The 15,875-nt window shown below is 46.9% G+C and overlaps 6 protein-coding genes across 6 annotated transcripts; 3 read left to right on the top strand and 3 right to left on the bottom strand.

The window, feature by feature from the left end:
• Positions 1 to 3,345: 3,345 nt before the first annotated feature.
• BDP55DRAFT_750108 (uncharacterized protein) lies at positions 3,346 to 3,849 on the bottom strand (the record flags this gene model as incomplete). Its single annotated transcript, XM_060580610.1, has 1 exon — positions 3,346 to 3,849. A coding segment is annotated over exon 1 (166 nt), but the record flags the coding sequence as incomplete, so codon positions are not given.
• BDP55DRAFT_750104 (uncharacterized protein) lies at positions 3,417 to 3,997 on the bottom strand. Its single transcript, XM_060580609.1, has one exon. It carries the CDS (start codon positions 3,868 to 3,870, stop codon positions 3,649 to 3,651), a length of 222 nt encoding a protein of 73 aa, XP_060426747.1. The 5' UTR covers positions 3,871 to 3,997; the 3' UTR covers positions 3,417 to 3,648.
• Positions 3,998 to 5,310: 1,313 nt separating this feature from the next.
• Positions 5,311 to 6,734, top strand: BDP55DRAFT_731242 (TfdA family taurine catabolism dioxygenase TauD; the record flags this gene model as incomplete). The annotated part of the gene is made up of 4 exons (XM_060579792.1): positions 5,311 to 5,584; positions 5,650 to 6,136; positions 6,189 to 6,494; positions 6,545 to 6,734. 4 exons carry the CDS (start codon positions 5,311 to 5,313, stop codon positions 6,732 to 6,734), a joined length of 1,257 nt encoding a protein of 418 aa, XP_060426746.1.
• Positions 6,735 to 10,174: 3,440 nt separating this feature from the next.
• On the top strand, positions 10,175 to 12,184 carry BDP55DRAFT_770789 (uncharacterized protein). Its single transcript, XM_060581098.1, has 2 exons — positions 10,175 to 10,509; positions 10,571 to 12,184. Exons 1-2 carry the CDS (start codon positions 10,385 to 10,387, stop codon positions 11,889 to 11,891), a joined length of 1,446 nt encoding a protein of 481 aa, XP_060426745.1. The 5' UTR covers positions 10,175 to 10,384; the 3' UTR covers positions 11,892 to 12,184.
• Positions 12,185 to 12,335: 151 nt separating this feature from the next.
• Positions 12,336 to 13,480, top strand: BDP55DRAFT_672438 (uncharacterized protein). The gene is made up of 2 exons (XM_060575532.1): positions 12,336 to 12,900; positions 12,964 to 13,480. Exons 1-2 carry the CDS (start codon positions 12,808 to 12,810, stop codon positions 13,411 to 13,413), a joined length of 543 nt encoding a protein of 180 aa, XP_060426744.1. The 5' UTR covers positions 12,336 to 12,807; the 3' UTR covers positions 13,414 to 13,480.
• Positions 13,481 to 13,684: 204 nt separating this feature from the next.
• BDP55DRAFT_557778 (uncharacterized protein) lies at positions 13,685 to 14,497 on the bottom strand (the record flags this gene model as incomplete). The annotated part of the gene is made up of 3 exons (XM_060569729.1): positions 13,685 to 14,064; positions 14,119 to 14,178; positions 14,344 to 14,497. 3 exons carry the CDS (start codon positions 14,495 to 14,497, stop codon positions 13,685 to 13,687), a joined length of 594 nt encoding a protein of 197 aa, XP_060426743.1.
• Between the last annotated feature and the right edge of the window lie 1,378 nt (positions 14,498 to 15,875).

The raw sequence follows: 15,875 nt of genomic DNA, 5'->3' as shown, positions 1-15,875 counted from the left end.
CGTCCTCTAAATTATACCTTATAGCTATTACGTATTCTATTTATCCCCGGTTCCCGTTAATACCTTAGTTTTATTCTTTCCCAAATCGTCCTTTAGAATCGGGAAGTTCTTTATAGTCCGTACTTATATTTACGTAAGTATAGATACTATTACTATAGATAGATCTTTTAGAAAAAGTCCGTTACGTAGAAAAAGGCCTTAAAGCTTTGTAGGTTAGTAATTAATTTTTTAAAGTAAGCCTCGAGAGATCCTATAAGGCTTATAGGCTCGGGTATATTATAAAAGTAGAGGGTCGGCTATTATTATCTCTTTGTTAGTATTAATTGATAATAAACTAGGTAGTCTATATTTTTTACCTCTCTATAAGAGTATATTATTAAAACGTCGTTATAGTTAAAATGTCGGTAATATTATTTAAAGTCCCTATAACCCGATCGTACTGCTAGTAGGTAATATAACGTAGCCCGTAGTAAGGCTAGTTTAGGAGGGCTAGATAAAGCTACTTTAAGCCCTAAATCCGTATACTGCGGCCTTTGCTCTTTATATTACTATCTTTTATAGTGGCCTTATAGTTTTTCCTTTATAAGCTGCTTAATACCTATTAATATTATTATTTAACCTATCCGTACCGGTAATATCGTTCTTTTTTTAATTAGTTAGTCCGTAGCCTCGTTTCCTTTAATATCTTAGTATCCTGGAGATTAGTACGTCCGTATATTAAAAATCCTAATTACTTTTTAGATTTTAAAGAACGCCCTTTATAACGAGTCCGGTGCCTTATTGCGGATATTTTATATAATATTAGTATTATTAATATATATATAGATTAAATAATTGCGATTAATAAGTAGAGCCCTTTTAAAGCCGGTCTATACTTTTTTGACCTCGGTATTGAATATTTTTATTAGTCCGAGTCGGCCGTACCCTTATACTATACGTTTAGAATCTTGATAAATAATAAAGCCGTACTTTACGGCTCTATTTATCGCCCTAAAGCCGTCTGAAAAAACGATTATATAACTTTCTAGTATTATTTTTAACTAGCGCTTAAAATCTTTCATAGCCTCTTTTTTATATTAAACTACTATCTAATTCTATAAGCTTAGTAGGTATTATAATTAAAGGAATGCTAATCTTCCGTATCTTAATAAAAGTTTAGCCGTCCGTTATAATTTTGTTTATTACTATCCCTATTAAGAAAGCCGCGTAATTAGCGGGTATCGGTAATCGATCTTTTATAATCGGATTACGGCCCGTAAGTAAATGCCTTTTAAAACGATTTTAATTAACGGTAAGCCGGCGTTTTAGAGGAGGTTATTAGTTAGCGTTATCTTTTAGATAGGTAGAACGGCCTTTACCGCTGCTATAATAACGCTATTAATCTTCTATATGAGCCTCTTTTAGCTTATATTAATGGGTCTTTTTTAGAAAGGTAGATTTGTATCTATTTTTATTTAGCGTCTTAAAGCCGGCTTTATAATATCTACGTATTATATTTTGGCGTTAAAGAGTATAATCGGTAAAAGTAGGGACGTTTATTACCTCCTAGCTATTATTAGATCGAATAGCCTTATATAGAATATTTAATATTTTCTAATTAGCTTTTTAGATCTAAGCCCGCTCTTTTTAACCGGAAAAAAAAATAATACTGTTTACGGCTAAAGGTTTTACTAAGTAATCTATATAGTTAATTTAGAAAGGGCCGTAGTAGTTAGTATATTAGGGCCTAGCTATATAGGGTCCTATTTTATATAAATTAGAAGGTCTTTTATAATTATTATAGATTAGTTATCGTCCGTAGAACTAGTTAAAGTAGTAGCCCTAATAGCTAGGGTCGTATCGGATAAGCGTCCTTTGTTTTTTAATGGGCAAAGATTTACTACTTTAATTAAAAAGCCTAAAAGGCGTAACCTCTAATATAAATAATATAAATTAAAATATTTCGTTTGTAATTAAGTTAGGCCTAAGGTAGGATAATCGAGTAAGGATAAGCTTTTATTCTATCTATATAAAGACCTTATCTTTAATAAATATAATTAGGTCTAAGATATCTCTGCTAATACTATATAATTTTATTAAGTATTACGGTATAACGTAAATATATTATTTAATAAGTATTTCGACTTAATAAGCGCCGAGGTATTTTACTAGCTTTACTTTATTTATAAATAGTTTTTCCTATATTTACTTATTTTGCGGCTTTAAAAAGTAACCTATATTAATATAGTAAACGTAAGGAAGGTCTATTAGCCCTAGGCTAACGGCTTTATAAACGATTTATTATATAACGAATAGTACGATCTTTTAAGCGGCTATTAAGTTTTCTTTTAGGACGTAGGTAAAAATATAGAGGTCCTCTTTTAGCTACGCTTATAGTTAATCCTCGGTAGGGAGTATAGCCTTTAGGTAGGTAGAGCTTTAATAGCTCTAGCTACTCCGGGTCGCTATAATAATATTACCCGCTATCGGTATAATAATAGCCGCTTAATTCTAGGCCGCTATTAAGCTTATTTCGTAATTAATTAATCTTTTAAAAGTTTAAATAATATAAATAATAGCTTTTTTTACGATCTATTTTTTAAAACCGTTAAAACTAATAATAACGTTATCGACGGACCGTATAATAGTTAAAAAGACGTCTTTCTATACTTTATACTATTTAGTTTCTTTTATAAGGGCTATTAAGACGGACCCTATAGTAGATCCGCTCGGAGTAGATATAATAGAGGCTATAGGCCCTTCGGCTAAAGTAAGGGCGTCGGTAGTAGTATTAAGCTAGCTTCCCGTTAGGCTAGGCCGGGTCGGCTATACTTCGGCGTTGCGGTATCGTTTAGCTTTTAAGGTAGGGTTTAGCTCCGGAGGTATCCCGGAGCCTAATTTGGGGTCGGCTTGGTCGGCCGATATTAGTCCGGTACCCGACGGCGGCTATAAGGCTATTGCGGATACGGGCTCTGGTAAAGGAAGGTAAAGAGTTTTTAGCTATTAATAATTTGGTAATAGGCTTACTCATTTATTGATAGCAGATGCTAAGAAAAATTAGGCGAGAGGGAAGTTGTGCTGATGCGGTCGTCATTGGGATGATACCCCGGAAACTCCTGGAACCAGACCTGGGAGAAGTGCCATAGGGCAATGGCTGCATTACGGCTGCCGAAGCTCGTCGTATTCTTCCTACCGCTGGCTAGTGTGCCGGTCTGGAAAGTGATATTCTGTGCTGGAATTGACGATGAAGCGTTGAGACTCTGGATACTTCCGAAAAGATCCCTGGTGACATTTCGCAGTGAGTCATATGAGAAGCCGACTTGAACTGGCTGATCGATATACAACATGTTGACTAAGTTCAAATAGTTTCTTTGAGCGATGAATCAATTGAAGGCCTAACTGAAGGGATTTTACCTTTAGTGTTCCAAGACCACTCACTGGGTCTCGTCGAGTTTGAATCTGGGTTGATGTAGCAAGGCCCATTCTCGTTGAAGAGCCCGGGCATCGAAGAACTGCCGGGTCCGCCGTTCATCCATATAGAGAGCGGTGCGTTATCTGGATCCTCCTTGGCCTCGAAGAACCAAAAAAAGGTGTTGATATCATAATCTTGCTCCTGGCCAACCCCCTCCAGGGTCCCCGGCGGAAGCTTGATGTATCCAGCGTAGGATTTCACACCTTCAGCTTCCTCACAAAGACCGGGCTAGATGTTAGGTCAGCTTTCCTTTCCCGTTTATGCAGTCGATTCTTTCTTGCCTTTTTGTAACTAATCTCAATGCCATCGTCGATCTTTGATTTCAAGACAGTAACTCCCTCAGGTGCCGGTGGAAACTGGGCGAGTGAATTCCGAGCGAGCGCCGCCGCAAGGGCAATTGAAAACAGTAGAGTCCTCATTGCGAATATTTGTAAATAGGTTGAATGAAGAACGAAACAGGTCACCAGGGAAGAGGCTCATGTCCTTGAGTACATCGCCCAGCGACCTCCGGCACAGCTTCGATATATATCATTAGATCTTCCCCGCTTGCCATCACCTTCCTACTTGGGTACGCTCTACGCCAGTGAAACATTTTCTTTGATACTTGTGCGAGCCGCACCGCCAAGGCAGTCGTATCAAACCTCTTTGGAAGCCGATTCGGGTGGATTGGAGAGTTGCAGGGGCTGGGATGCGGGGTTGATAGGAACACCGGCGAGGGCCAAGACCCAAATGGAGTACCAGTGCATTCCTAGTTTGCACAGCGCGATGATTTGGCCAATGAAAGCAATAATGCCATGGACTATTCCCGCTTTGAATGCACCGTTGTTGAGGGAAAGTCCCTATCAGTAGTTAAGATTGCATCAGTAACTTGGAGTTCGACCCCCTCGGCAACTAATCATTGTTAAAGTACGGATACATCAAGAAACGTTCCGAAAGTTTACAGTAGTCAGCGTTGGTTGATTATCATGTTTCCGTGACAGAAGCTACTCTACATGGAGCCCAGGCATTCTGTCGCCGAATTGATTCATTTTGCATGTATTGAGAGGTAAATGTATCCCGGAACGTTATTCAAGCGAAGTGGTCTGCTGTTATCTGTTATACTTCACTACCACGGGAGAGCTACCTCAAGTTCCGGAAGGTTCGGAGTGAACGGGGCTAGGCACTACCTGCACCTTACGGCCCAGGTGGGGCCATGTCCGAACTCGCCGGAGTGAACGGCCAACGGCGTAGTGTGCGTTCCCCTAGACTCAAAGAGGAAAAGCCGGGCAGGACATCGGCAGGAAGCAGCAGACACCCAGCGGGTGCTCTATCAGAAAATTGCGGTGCCCGGGCTGTCCTAGGATATGCCATGACACCTTGCTTACTTTTCCGTTTGTTTGCTGTTGTCCGGCAAAGATCCTAACTTCCGATGGTGACATTCCCCTGGAAATGACGCCGTCAAATGTTCCCCGCCTAAGGAAACCGATACGGCATGACGCCTTCTCAGCGCAAGATGGGCAAACAGAATAAAAGACCTGCTAGCCACTGAGATTAGAAGATTGGACCGCTTGCTCAAAGTTTCCGTATAACAAGGAGGGCGTCTTACAAATGCAACACAGGTGCAAGAGCAGCGATTGGTTCTTGTTGCCGTAACAGTATGAGTAGTTCAAAGAGTCCGACTGGACTCGCATGAGACCTCCGCCTAATTTCGTCATCCAACGGTCGCCACAGCAGAATTTTTGAGTCAGGGCGACGTCTGAAGTCCAACTCGAGATTAATGCTGGAAGATATAAACACTTGTGACCCGCCCCTCCTTCTGTCGCTGGACGCGAAAGTGCCAGAGAGGAACAAGTCCAGGTCAAATCCAAGGAATCATTACAATGGCCGCAGCTGCTGTTCAAGCACCATTCCACGCAGGTCCTCCGGGCCAACCAGACATCGGATATGCACCCAATCACGACAGCTTTGCCGCGAGAACGAAACGACGTCAAGAGCTGGAGACGCTAGAAAAGTCTTTACCTGTAGGATTCCCACAGAAACTCGAGTCGAAGCTGGTATGGGATGGGAATACCTTGGCTGAGCACTATGACTGGAACTACGTCTTGACAGACGCTGATAAGAAGGAAATTGACGATGCTCTCGGATACTTCATGTGTACGTGAATGATTTCATCAGCTTGTCATATTAGACCTCGGCGCAACTACTAATCTCAAGAACAGCGTTGCGGCAGCCACCTGGAGATATCAGCCAAGAGACATTTCCCTTACCCCAACTTCACAAGACTCTGCGTGAGATCTCACATGAGATCCACAACGGTCACGGCTTCAAGGTCATCCGTGGCGTCCCAGTAACGAAATATACTCGCGAGGAAAACATCATCATCTACGCCGGGATCTCTTCCCACGTGGCTTCCATCCGCGGTAGACAAGACAACCAATTCCGAGGCGAACCTGCAGATGTCGTTCTTGCACACATCAAAGATCTCACCAAGATCGTGGACCCCCACAAAATTGGAGCACCGGCCTACACAACTGAGAAGCAGGTCTTCCACACCGACTCGGGCGATGTCATTGCCCTTTATGCACTAGGAGAAGCAGCTGAAGGCGGTCAAAGCTATCTCTCGAGCAGCTGGCACGTTTATAACGAGCTGGCTATGACAAGGCCCGACTTGATCCGCACCTTGGCTGAGCCTTGGAATGCCGACGAGTAAGTTCCTTCCTGCCAGGAGAGCTGATTTGATGCTGACTCCTTTGCGAAGGTTCGGAAAGGATGGTAGATCATACAGCACCAGGCCCTTGCTGCATCATCAGCAAGCAGCAGACGATAGCCCAGAGCGCTTGATTATTCAATACGCCAGACGCAGCTTCACCGGCTACTGGGGTTTGCCGCGGTCCTCCGACATACCCCCTATCACCGAAGCACAGGCTGAGGCCCTTGACGCACTACACTTTCTGGCCGAGAAGTATGCCGCTCATTTGGACTTTCATCAAGGTGACATCCAGTATGCCAACAATCTGAGCATCTTCCACGCCCGTGGAGGCTTTGTCGATTCCGAAGAAAAGCAGTAAGTGGTGTACGAGGTCGAAATGGTTGTTCACCAGCTGATGGGACTAGGCGGCATTTGGTCAGACTGTGGCTTCGGGACCCTGAGCACGCATGGAAGACGCCGGATTCCTTGCAGGAGAGGTGGGATCGTGTGTACTCGGGCGTCACTCCGGAGAAGTCTGTCTTTCCACTCGAGCCTTCGATTCGCAGTGCCAGTCGAGGAGAGTTCAAAACTTGCACTGACGAGAATGCTGCATAATGCGACGTGCTTCATGGTTGTCAGCGATGTCTCTTAAACCAAGAATAACGTATTTTGTCAACGAGACTTTGGAAACCTTTACCACATATTTGTGGTCAACGTTGCAAATTCTTTTACAAAGATTGTATTTGAAAAGATTTGAGATGATAGCCTGGCCTAGAGGAACAATCTCAAAACACAATAATCTAGAGGCAAGAAAGGTGAAGAGAATGAAGCCGTCAACCTTCAAATAGGCTAAGGGTGACAAGTTCCGCAAAGAAGAGTTGTGATCAAGTGAAGTAGCCGCGTCCGTGTCAAGTAATGGATGGAAGTAGATAGTCTTCAACGCCGGAGAAGCAACTGTTTGGGCTCCATTTCCACTAAACCGAATGCAAGTGACTGACTTTTTAGTGATCCTGGGCAGCATTTGCGGAACAGGCGAAGCCGCGCAGGGGTCCGGCCGAAGCAAGCCTACCAAACGATCCGAAACCGTATCCTAGCCGTATTCATCGCAATTACCCAAAAATGGACATGGCAATATCCTGTAACCACTGCAAGTGACCACCTCGCAAAGGCAGTTTTCACCAAAGAAGGCACCTCATCTTGTACTAGGTAGCCCGGGAAAGCTTGGCGCTCGCATTTGCTCCGCCGTGGGCCTTTCTGTACGTTGCATCCCGGGATCACCCCACAAGACGATCGGCCGGCTCGCCGGGACCTGCCACCGCTACCCGGACGGTACTCTGGCATCCGTTCCTCTGCGGGGGTACGCTTTCACTCCGCCAACTTGACGAACTATCAGATACGCTAGTTAGGACGACGACCGCAAGTACGTATGTTGCTGACGACCGGGGCTAGTTGCGTAAGTCCTTGACCCCTATTCCCATGCATGCAGTATAGCCGCTTCGGTGTCGTCTTCAGGTATTGCCAAGTTTTGCAAGGTGTCTTATTCGGACCATTGTCAAATCTTCCTAGCTTCAGCTGAGCAAGGGCCGACCATTCGCATCTATACCAAACTCGCAGACTCGGCAAGCTAGGCCCCCGGCAGGTTGATGTCTGTGGAAGCGAACAGGTCGGGAAAAGTCCGGCATAAGTAGTTGTTGATCACATCAACTCACCTTTTTTTTTTCGCCACAGACTGACTCTATCAATAGCTTGATAGATGTCTACAAAGTTCAAGCGCGCTGCGCTGCCGCGTCAACTACCTTAGATGATGCAGATAACAGTTTAGATAACGTAGTCAATCGCCGAGTGCTCTAGCCTAGGCAAAACTGAGTTTAGCTCAGCAGGATATTGTCACGCCAAGATGTAGTCTAGTCACTTCGGGAGATGCGTTTGCAGTTGATCTGAAGGAGATGCAAAGAGCCCGCCGAGATCATCCGTAACTTGTAGCGTAACTTGGTCAAGCTTAACACACACTGGAACGACCATGCTTGACGTGCGGCTGTTTTGACCTGAAGTCACTAAGCGAAAGCCGAGACATTGTGGCATGATGGATCACTAGAAGTTCCATAACGTTTCTGAGGACGTTGAGAGATGGTTGAATGCAACATAACGGCAGCGTAATACTTGTATAGCTGCAATCTCCTTGTGCATGCACACTTTTGCACATCGACTTCGGGCTTCTCTGGGAGTCTCCGAGTCATCGAGGAAGCACATGTCAATGTTGTGATGCAAGTTATCCACCCCAGATGAATAGGATGTATCAAGCTGTCAGCCTGTCGAGTCTTCCATCACCGTCCAGACAATAAGGTGCCGCAGTCCGCAGATAGCGCTACGACAATGGCTCGGAACGTACCGATCCCAGTGAGTCCAGGTGAGTGGAGTTCGTCCCGCATTGTCCTGGACAACGCGATGTGATGATCATCTTACACGGGAGAAAGCTTTTGGAAGTGTATTTGAGAGCAATTAAATCCCCTCTGATTGATTGGCCGCAGCCATTACAAGCCATCGAGTGTATTAGTCGAGTTGAGTTCACGAGATCATGCATCTGATCGGGCCGCATTACCGTTGCGTCTAGGACGGGATGTTGTATCAGCAACTGACATTCTTACCAACTGTACCTCCCTTTACTTTATCAGACAATCAGACCTGTCATCTCCAAGTTGTTTCCAGGTCAGTGAGTCCATCCCAGTTGGTGAATGCCCCGATTGACCGCGACTTGAATGGAAGTATCTGAATAAACCAAAACCATACAACATCTTTCCAATTATAGTCAAATCGCCACATCTCAATCTTAGAACTAATTATCCTCAAAAATACTATCAAAGTATCATTATACTCAAGTCTGGTACCTCGACACCATCCCCATCAACTACGGGATAGCAACAATATATAAACATGTACTTTCATAAGGGGTAGTAGCCAATAATACACTAGTCTGATCCTAGTTACCTTTTCTCCTTCAATTTTTTTAAAAAAAAGCCAAAGATCAGAGTTGGAGAAAACTAGAGAACTCAAATAATGTCACTATTTTGCAGTTGCTGCTTTGCTATATCGAAGGCTCTTGCTGGAGTTCAAGTCATAGCAGCTAGATGGCCAAGAGCTATCGAACTCAGATTACAACACGCCATCTCTAGAAGAACAGAACTTCTCTAAAAAGGGGAAAGCAATTGGTAGGTTTCTTCAGCTATGCTGTGATATTTGTTAGTCTCGACTGATTATATTGATAAATCCAAAACTGCGGACTTTCTTTGTGTTCTAAGCCCGGATTAAACTCCAGATCTAAATTATGCGTGCTGGAAATACTCATGAGCATACAAAGTTAGTTAATGGGAATCCATCATATACAATCTAAACATCCTTATGCATCGTGTCTCAGCCGCAAAGACTGGTCACTCTTCTCACGAAGTGATTACTGAGCCCATTGACGGCATGGCGCCTTACGCTGTTGCGACTGAAGCTGCTCAAAATTAGTCCCGCAAGTACATGTAGTGTGCTTCAAGTTCAGTCTTCCAGATCTACTTACATAGAGCAGACATCACCCATTCAAAACTCTTGGCGTTTAACGATATGTAGGGTGCACGTATTAATGAGGCTCAACTAATCTCTCGCCAATGGTCTATTTGCGCACTGCACTACTTGCCAGTTCATCATTGCATAATATTGGACGAATGAAAGCCACCAAGCCAAGTCATGACTGTGTCAAATATGCAAAACTAATTGTCTCACTGCCAAGGCAGAGATTTTGAGATGGCCGGAGTGCCCACCTTCGACATGCCTTACACTCAAAGGTTGCCTCGAGAGATGGTGCGCAGTTGGTTCGCCAGGAACCAAATCTGTGGTGTTGAGCCATTTACGGCTAAGTCAAGAAGTCAGACTCCATCAAATATGCATGGTACTTTGTTGTGAATGGTCAACTTGCGTTGCATCTCATCCATCCTTATCAACTTGTCTCACTATAATTGGTCGACATGACGGAATCTCACCTGCAGCTGTCAGCGACCTCGTTGGCGTACTCCATCAACATGCAAACCCGTCGCACAATTCATAAATCGTTCTATGCCAATGTCCGTTGCGCCGCAAAGTATTTGCATACATTTATGTTCAAGCCAGACCACTTTCCCCTCTCCCCGCAGCCCCCGCCTCCCGAATTCTCGTCACATCCACCGGTACCACTGTGCCCCGACTACCATCGCCGATAGTTCCGGACGGGGGACTCGATCGCCGTCGCGATGCCTGAGCAGCCGACTGCCGAGCAATGGGAGAGGCATAGGCCCCTCATTACCAAGTTATATACCACCAAAACACTCAAGCATATCAAAGATGAGCTGTATAACAGACATGGGTTCTATGCGACGTAAGAGTTATTTTCAGTCGTCTCGGGATTTTTTACCTATATACTAAGTAAACGCGTACAGAGATCGCATGTACAAGGGACGGTTCAAGACTTGGGGTATCGGGAAAAACAAGAAGCGCAAGCCCTTTGAGGCATCACTGTCCGGAGACATTGACCTAGGGTCGAACCTTGCTGCCGCACCTCGCAGCGATATCTCAAGCCCTACCCCTCCATTTGAAGTAAACATGGAGGAAGTTGGCATGACCCCTGACATGCTCTGCAAAGAGATCGTGACATTTGCGACATCGATACTCTCGAAACTTGTCCCAGGGCGGTCGCCGACTGTGGCATGGGACGACTGTACTCCGACGGACGACCACCTCGCGATTTACCGCACGCTTCAGAAGGAACTCAAGCATGAAAGTCACCTGAGAGGTTGCCTTGTGAACAACCCATCAGTAGCAGTCAAATCGCAAATGAACGACCATGTCAACGAGCTGTTGAAGTCATTTCACCCTGCGGTACCGATTGGGATTCTAAGCTCATTCAACCAGTCATCGGATACTGTAGCCATTCACGAATTGGCGCGCTGCTTGGTGGAATCTTCAATGATCATCTTACCACGAGATCACGAATTTTCCAGATTAGCGCGGAGAGTATTACAGCTCCTCACAGACACTCTATTCTCGGATTTCAAAGCCCACATGGAACGCATTTGCGATGATCTCCAAGCGAACGTGCTCAAAGTCCTGGGTAGATGGAGTTTAGTAATGATTTACCTGATTTTCTTGCTCAACGCTAAAAAGGCAAAAAATGAACAACAGACGGATCCCAAGATCTTGAATATGGCCTTGGAGCGATATACACACGTACAGTGCTCTTACTCAGACGATCCAAAGCTTATTGTTCAATTCGGCCACTTCATCCTAGGCTACTGCGTCCTCGTTGCATCTGAAGCAGAACTAGCGACCAGTGTGCGGGATATGGCAGAACAATGCTACGACCGCGCCGAGGCGTACCTATTGGAGCGGGAATCTTCGCCAAATTCCAGATATGCAGATATCCAAGATGCAAAATCACATTTTGGAAAGGCGTGTGCCGTCCTGGCGGACTGTCGCTATGCACAGGCCACGCAGCAAGCGGATAAGATGCTTCGTGATGAGATCCACGACTCGTCGCGGAGACTTCTGCTAATGTCAATAGGGTGTCACGTCGATACGGACATGGCGACTATGGCACAGTTTGAGCGACAGAAGAGGAAGCTTGAGGGTTGGTGCAGAGATGCAGAGGATTCGGAGAGGCAGAAGCAACTGGATTGTATCCGTGACCTCATCCTCGGAAACGAGCAACGGCCAAAGGATGGGCCTCTTCTTCCGAGGTTGAAGGTATTGGCTGGTAATTGATTTTTGGAGAAGAGATGGAGAGAAGTCCATGACTTACAGCCGCAAAACTAGTGGGAAACTGGTGTAAGGCGAAAATCTTGGTTGAGGCAAGTCCGAATTACGATGGACCCAAAAAAAAAAAAAAAAAAAAAAGAGAAGGAAAATTGTCATTGTGGGAACTCGATGATGCATAGTTGTGTAAGGCAGATTGTGTTTTTGATGAGGCGTCAATGGGCTGGGGTAGGGTAGTCGAAAATTTACAAATGGCTTGGTCCCCTGTTTAGCTCGAGTAATCAGTCGCATATTTGCGGATAAGTGGACTTCGTTGTACGTCATGTCGTCTCCTTGTTGCGTTGGTCTATTCATCTTGTTGTGGAAACTGACAGCAGCGAGTGAGACTCGGTGAGCCTCACCGACAGCCACCGAAGCTGAGCGACCCAAAGGGCCGAACGAAAATGTCCGAAAGTTGGTCTCATGATTGCGTTTTGGCGGCTCTGTGGCGACCAGGTCTCCGATTATCGCCCACTAAACGCTATAATCTGCACAAGACTTTGGATAGCGTTTACCTTGGCTACTAAGTCGTTTCCTCCGTTTTTCCTCGTCACTGGTCAGTTTACATCAGCCATCGGCCCTTGAAACATTTGCTTCACTCAATTCGCAAAAAAGTGGCTCTATTATCTCATTCCTCGTCACATTGATGTAATGTCAAATTTACATCATACACAATTCAGCAGAAACAATCAGGCACTATCGATGCGGTAGATCAAATACTTAAGCGGACGATGACTGGCGAACGATGTGAGCTTTCCGGATCATTCCATCAACACAACTCTAGCAACAAAGCTTGGGGACATCTATCACCAAGAAACCATCACCAACTATCAGCCTACGAATCATAAACTCAATCCATACCTTGTAACTCTTTCATCCACGCAAAATGTCAGTCAACCGCAACGTCGAATCCATCAACCATAAGCAGGGCGAGTTCCACCCCAGCGTTCCTCGCTCAGAACCCCTCACAACCAAAGGCGTACGTTCATCAATCCCAAGCACGCACATTTATAATCACTTCCCACGTCTAATCGACCAATAGCACGCCCCAGGCACCAAAGTCGGCAACGACGCGTACCCCGAGTTCCACGCGCAAGCATACCCCGCCGGCACAGCACCAAAAGAGAGCACCTTTCAGCCGCAGAACGCGCAAGAGAATCCCGGCCAGGCCCTGAACCCCGAAGCCACTGCGTATATGGCCGCGCACGATTTCCCGGGTGCCACAAGTGGAGACGTCCACACTGGGTTGGGTAAGCCTATGCAGGGCCAGACCAGCGCTGAGCTGCACGGGTCTAATCTCGGTCGCCGTGACAAGGAAAGCGCTGGACTTGAGGGAGTTGGAGCTTTTAGCAAGCACAATTTTAGGGAGCGGCGGCTGGATGTTGATCAGGAGCCTAATCTTCGTGGCAAGACGAAGGATGCTTCGGATACTCTCGGTGCGGAAGAGAAATTACCTGTGTCGGCTGAGGAGGTTGCCAGCCAGCGTCGATAAATTAGCGACTTTGGTTCTAGCACTGTACTGTTGCGGGCATGTATGATATCCCCATGAAATGATACAAATTTAGGTTGGTCCGAATGGCATCGCGCCCGTTTATTGCATGTTTAAATTGCATCCGCTATCCCTGATCCTCCCAAACACCCTAGTAGCCCTACTCGTAATGCATCTTTATTTCAAGATTCTGACCCAAACGCACTACGAGAGAAGAAAAAGCGCGCCAGTTTCCAACATTCCAGTTTACAAAGGTGACTTGCAGTGTCACAACTTAAACGGATCGGTTCTTGGTCTTGCTGGCGTTGGAGGGCGCAGTCTTCTTGAGGGTGAGGACCACCTTGTCCTCGGTGGCATCGCCAGTGTCGTTCCACTTGAGGGAGTAGATGCCGTCGATGGAGCTGGGGGTAGCATACCACAGAGACTCCATACCACCAGAGGTGGCCTCGACAAAGATGAAGGAGCCGTAGAAGACGAAACCGCTGGTCTGGCGGTCGGAAGAGGATGAGTTGGAGCTGAGGAAGCCGACGTCGTGGTCCGAGGAGCCCTCGGCCGGGACGGAAAAGGTGAGGTTGGACCAGCTGGGAGGGGAGGTGGAGTTCAGAGCCGTGGTGTTGGGGGCTCCGAGCCAGCCGTTGTCGTCGGTGGGGGTGACTATTAAAGGCGTTAGTTTCTCATAGCGAATGAAATCGACAGTAATAGACGTACAGATCACCGGGGCGGCGTTGGAGTCGTTGAACTTGGTGTGGTCACCGAAGTAAGCGTCGCCTAGTCCCGAAAGTGTTAGTCGAGGGCTTCTCAAGGAGGGGGTTTCGCAACCCGGGCTGGACGGGTTATCAACAAAAGAGAGACAGGAAGAGAATGATTGTCAAGTTCTGAGCTGAACCTAATCATTCCCTTAATAGATAAAAGTTCCAAAACCAGCCTTACTACCTCCTGCAGAGAACATGGACAGGCCGCCGATTCCTTGGCCGTAGGCGTAGACTTGGAAAGGGCTGGTGTTATCGCTGGCAACAGCACGGGGTTCCGAAGGAGCCGCGACCGCAAGAGCGGCCAGCGACAATAGGATAGTGCCGTAGGACTGCATTTGTGCGTTTGGGGTTGGTGATGTGTTTCGAAAGGAAATCAGTTATGATGGAGTAAACGACTGGATGAGACTGTAAGGAGACTCGAGAGGGGGAAACGATGGACTGAATGAGAGTTATCGTGGTGAAAGGAACCGGAGTGGTGGGGGGCCGGAAACTGACGCTGGAGAGGGGATGGAGTTGATTAAATAAAAGTGCGGTAAATCGATGCCGTTCGGATGATCCGCCTCAAGCCGCCCCGGCCGGCATGTCATGACTTGCAACTTTGCTTGCAAATTTTTGGGCTACGCCACCGCGGCACCACAGCTCACGCAAGTCAGGTAGCAAAGGCCCGAAAATGCTTCCTGTTCGCCGTGGTTGCAAGGGAAACTTTGGTTCCCAAAACAGGTTGCAATCAACAAATCACTGCGCGGATGCGGAATAGGCGCGTTGAGGCTCGGGCTCCACCGTGTTGATCACAGTGGAGGCACAATCAACCCCATAACCATAGTTGAGACCATCACAACCTCCTTGAGGCATCGGTCATTGCCGTTCGGCATCCAGTCAAGCTTTTGCCGCGAGATTGGACGGAAACGGCCATTGGCCAACTAGATTCCGCGGGAGCGCCGTTGTCGTTTACTTGCGGCTAGGGCCATCCCGGGAGGGGCGCCTGTCAACGGGGGTTTTCAGAGTTGCCGTTTCGGTATGTGGGATGAACAGGGGCCCGTGATAGGGTCCGGGATCTGTGGATACTGTTTCCCGGGGTGAGCTTGATGTATAGCAGAGATATTATAGGCCTGGCCCATCACTTCTCGTCCATCATGGTCACAAAAGGGGGATGGCGTCGCCATAGGACCACGTAAGGAGAGGAGGCTGCGCAGGGGACCATGAACTCCTTCTCTCCTAATCTGCAGTGTTACCAACCCACCCGCAGCCACCTAGATAGATTGATGGTCCTCGCAGAAGGCCACCCACGATGCTCACGCTGTGCCGCACAGACGTTCCTCTTTCGCAAACTGGGGCCGGAAGTTTCTAAATCAGGAGCGATCTGGTGGAGCTCATCGGCCGGCTTGGCTCTCCGGAGTGCCTCCCACCCTCCCGACAAGTCGGAGAGACCGGCCACCCAAGTCTGACGGTTCTACCGACGGCTCATCGGCCCTTGATCGTCCCCCTTCACATCCACTTACAAACCCATTACGCCTGTCCATGAGTTGAGTTGCCGTGCCTTGCGAGGCTGCGGTGGAGCATAACACCCTACCAACCCCAGCTTCCCCTGACCTATGCCTCGCATAGAGGAAATAAGACTCAGCTGCTTGCGAGTCAGCCCAACTGCGGTTCGCTTTACACGTACCACCTGACGAACCCCGTACAGCCCGCGCATGGATCTCAAAGGGGTCAGTC

The sequence above is a fragment of the Colletotrichum godetiae genome (assembly GCF_030913485.1).
Source record: "Colletotrichum godetiae strain CBS 193.32 chromosome Unknown BDP55scaffold_36, whole genome shotgun sequence".
In the NCBI taxonomy this organism is placed as follows: domain Eukaryota; kingdom Fungi; phylum Ascomycota; class Sordariomycetes; order Glomerellales; family Glomerellaceae; genus Colletotrichum; species Colletotrichum godetiae.
Note: the sequence above shows the minus strand (reverse complement) of the source record. Positions and strands in the feature narration are given on the sequence as shown.

Excerpts from the sequence above, each read along its gene's own strand:
- BDP55DRAFT_750104 (XM_060580609.1), bottom strand. The coding sequence starts at position 3,870 with ATGAGGACTCTACTGTTTTCAATTGCCCTTGCGGCGGCGCTCGCTCGG.
- BDP55DRAFT_770789 (XM_060581098.1), top strand. The coding sequence starts at position 10,385 with ATGCCTGAGCAGCCGACTGCCGAGCAATGGGAGAGGCATAGGCCCCTC. Across the intron at positions 10,510-10,570 it reads AGACATGGGTTCTATGCGAC|AGATCGCATGTACAAGGGAC; the intron begins GTAAGAGTTATT and ends AAACGCGTACAG.
- BDP55DRAFT_672438 (XM_060575532.1), top strand. The coding sequence starts at position 12,808 with ATGTCAGTCAACCGCAACGTCGAATCCATCAACCATAAGCAGGGCGAG. Across the intron at positions 12,901-12,963 it reads AACCCCTCACAACCAAAGGC|CACGCCCCAGGCACCAAAGT; the intron begins GTACGTTCATCA and ends ATCGACCAATAG.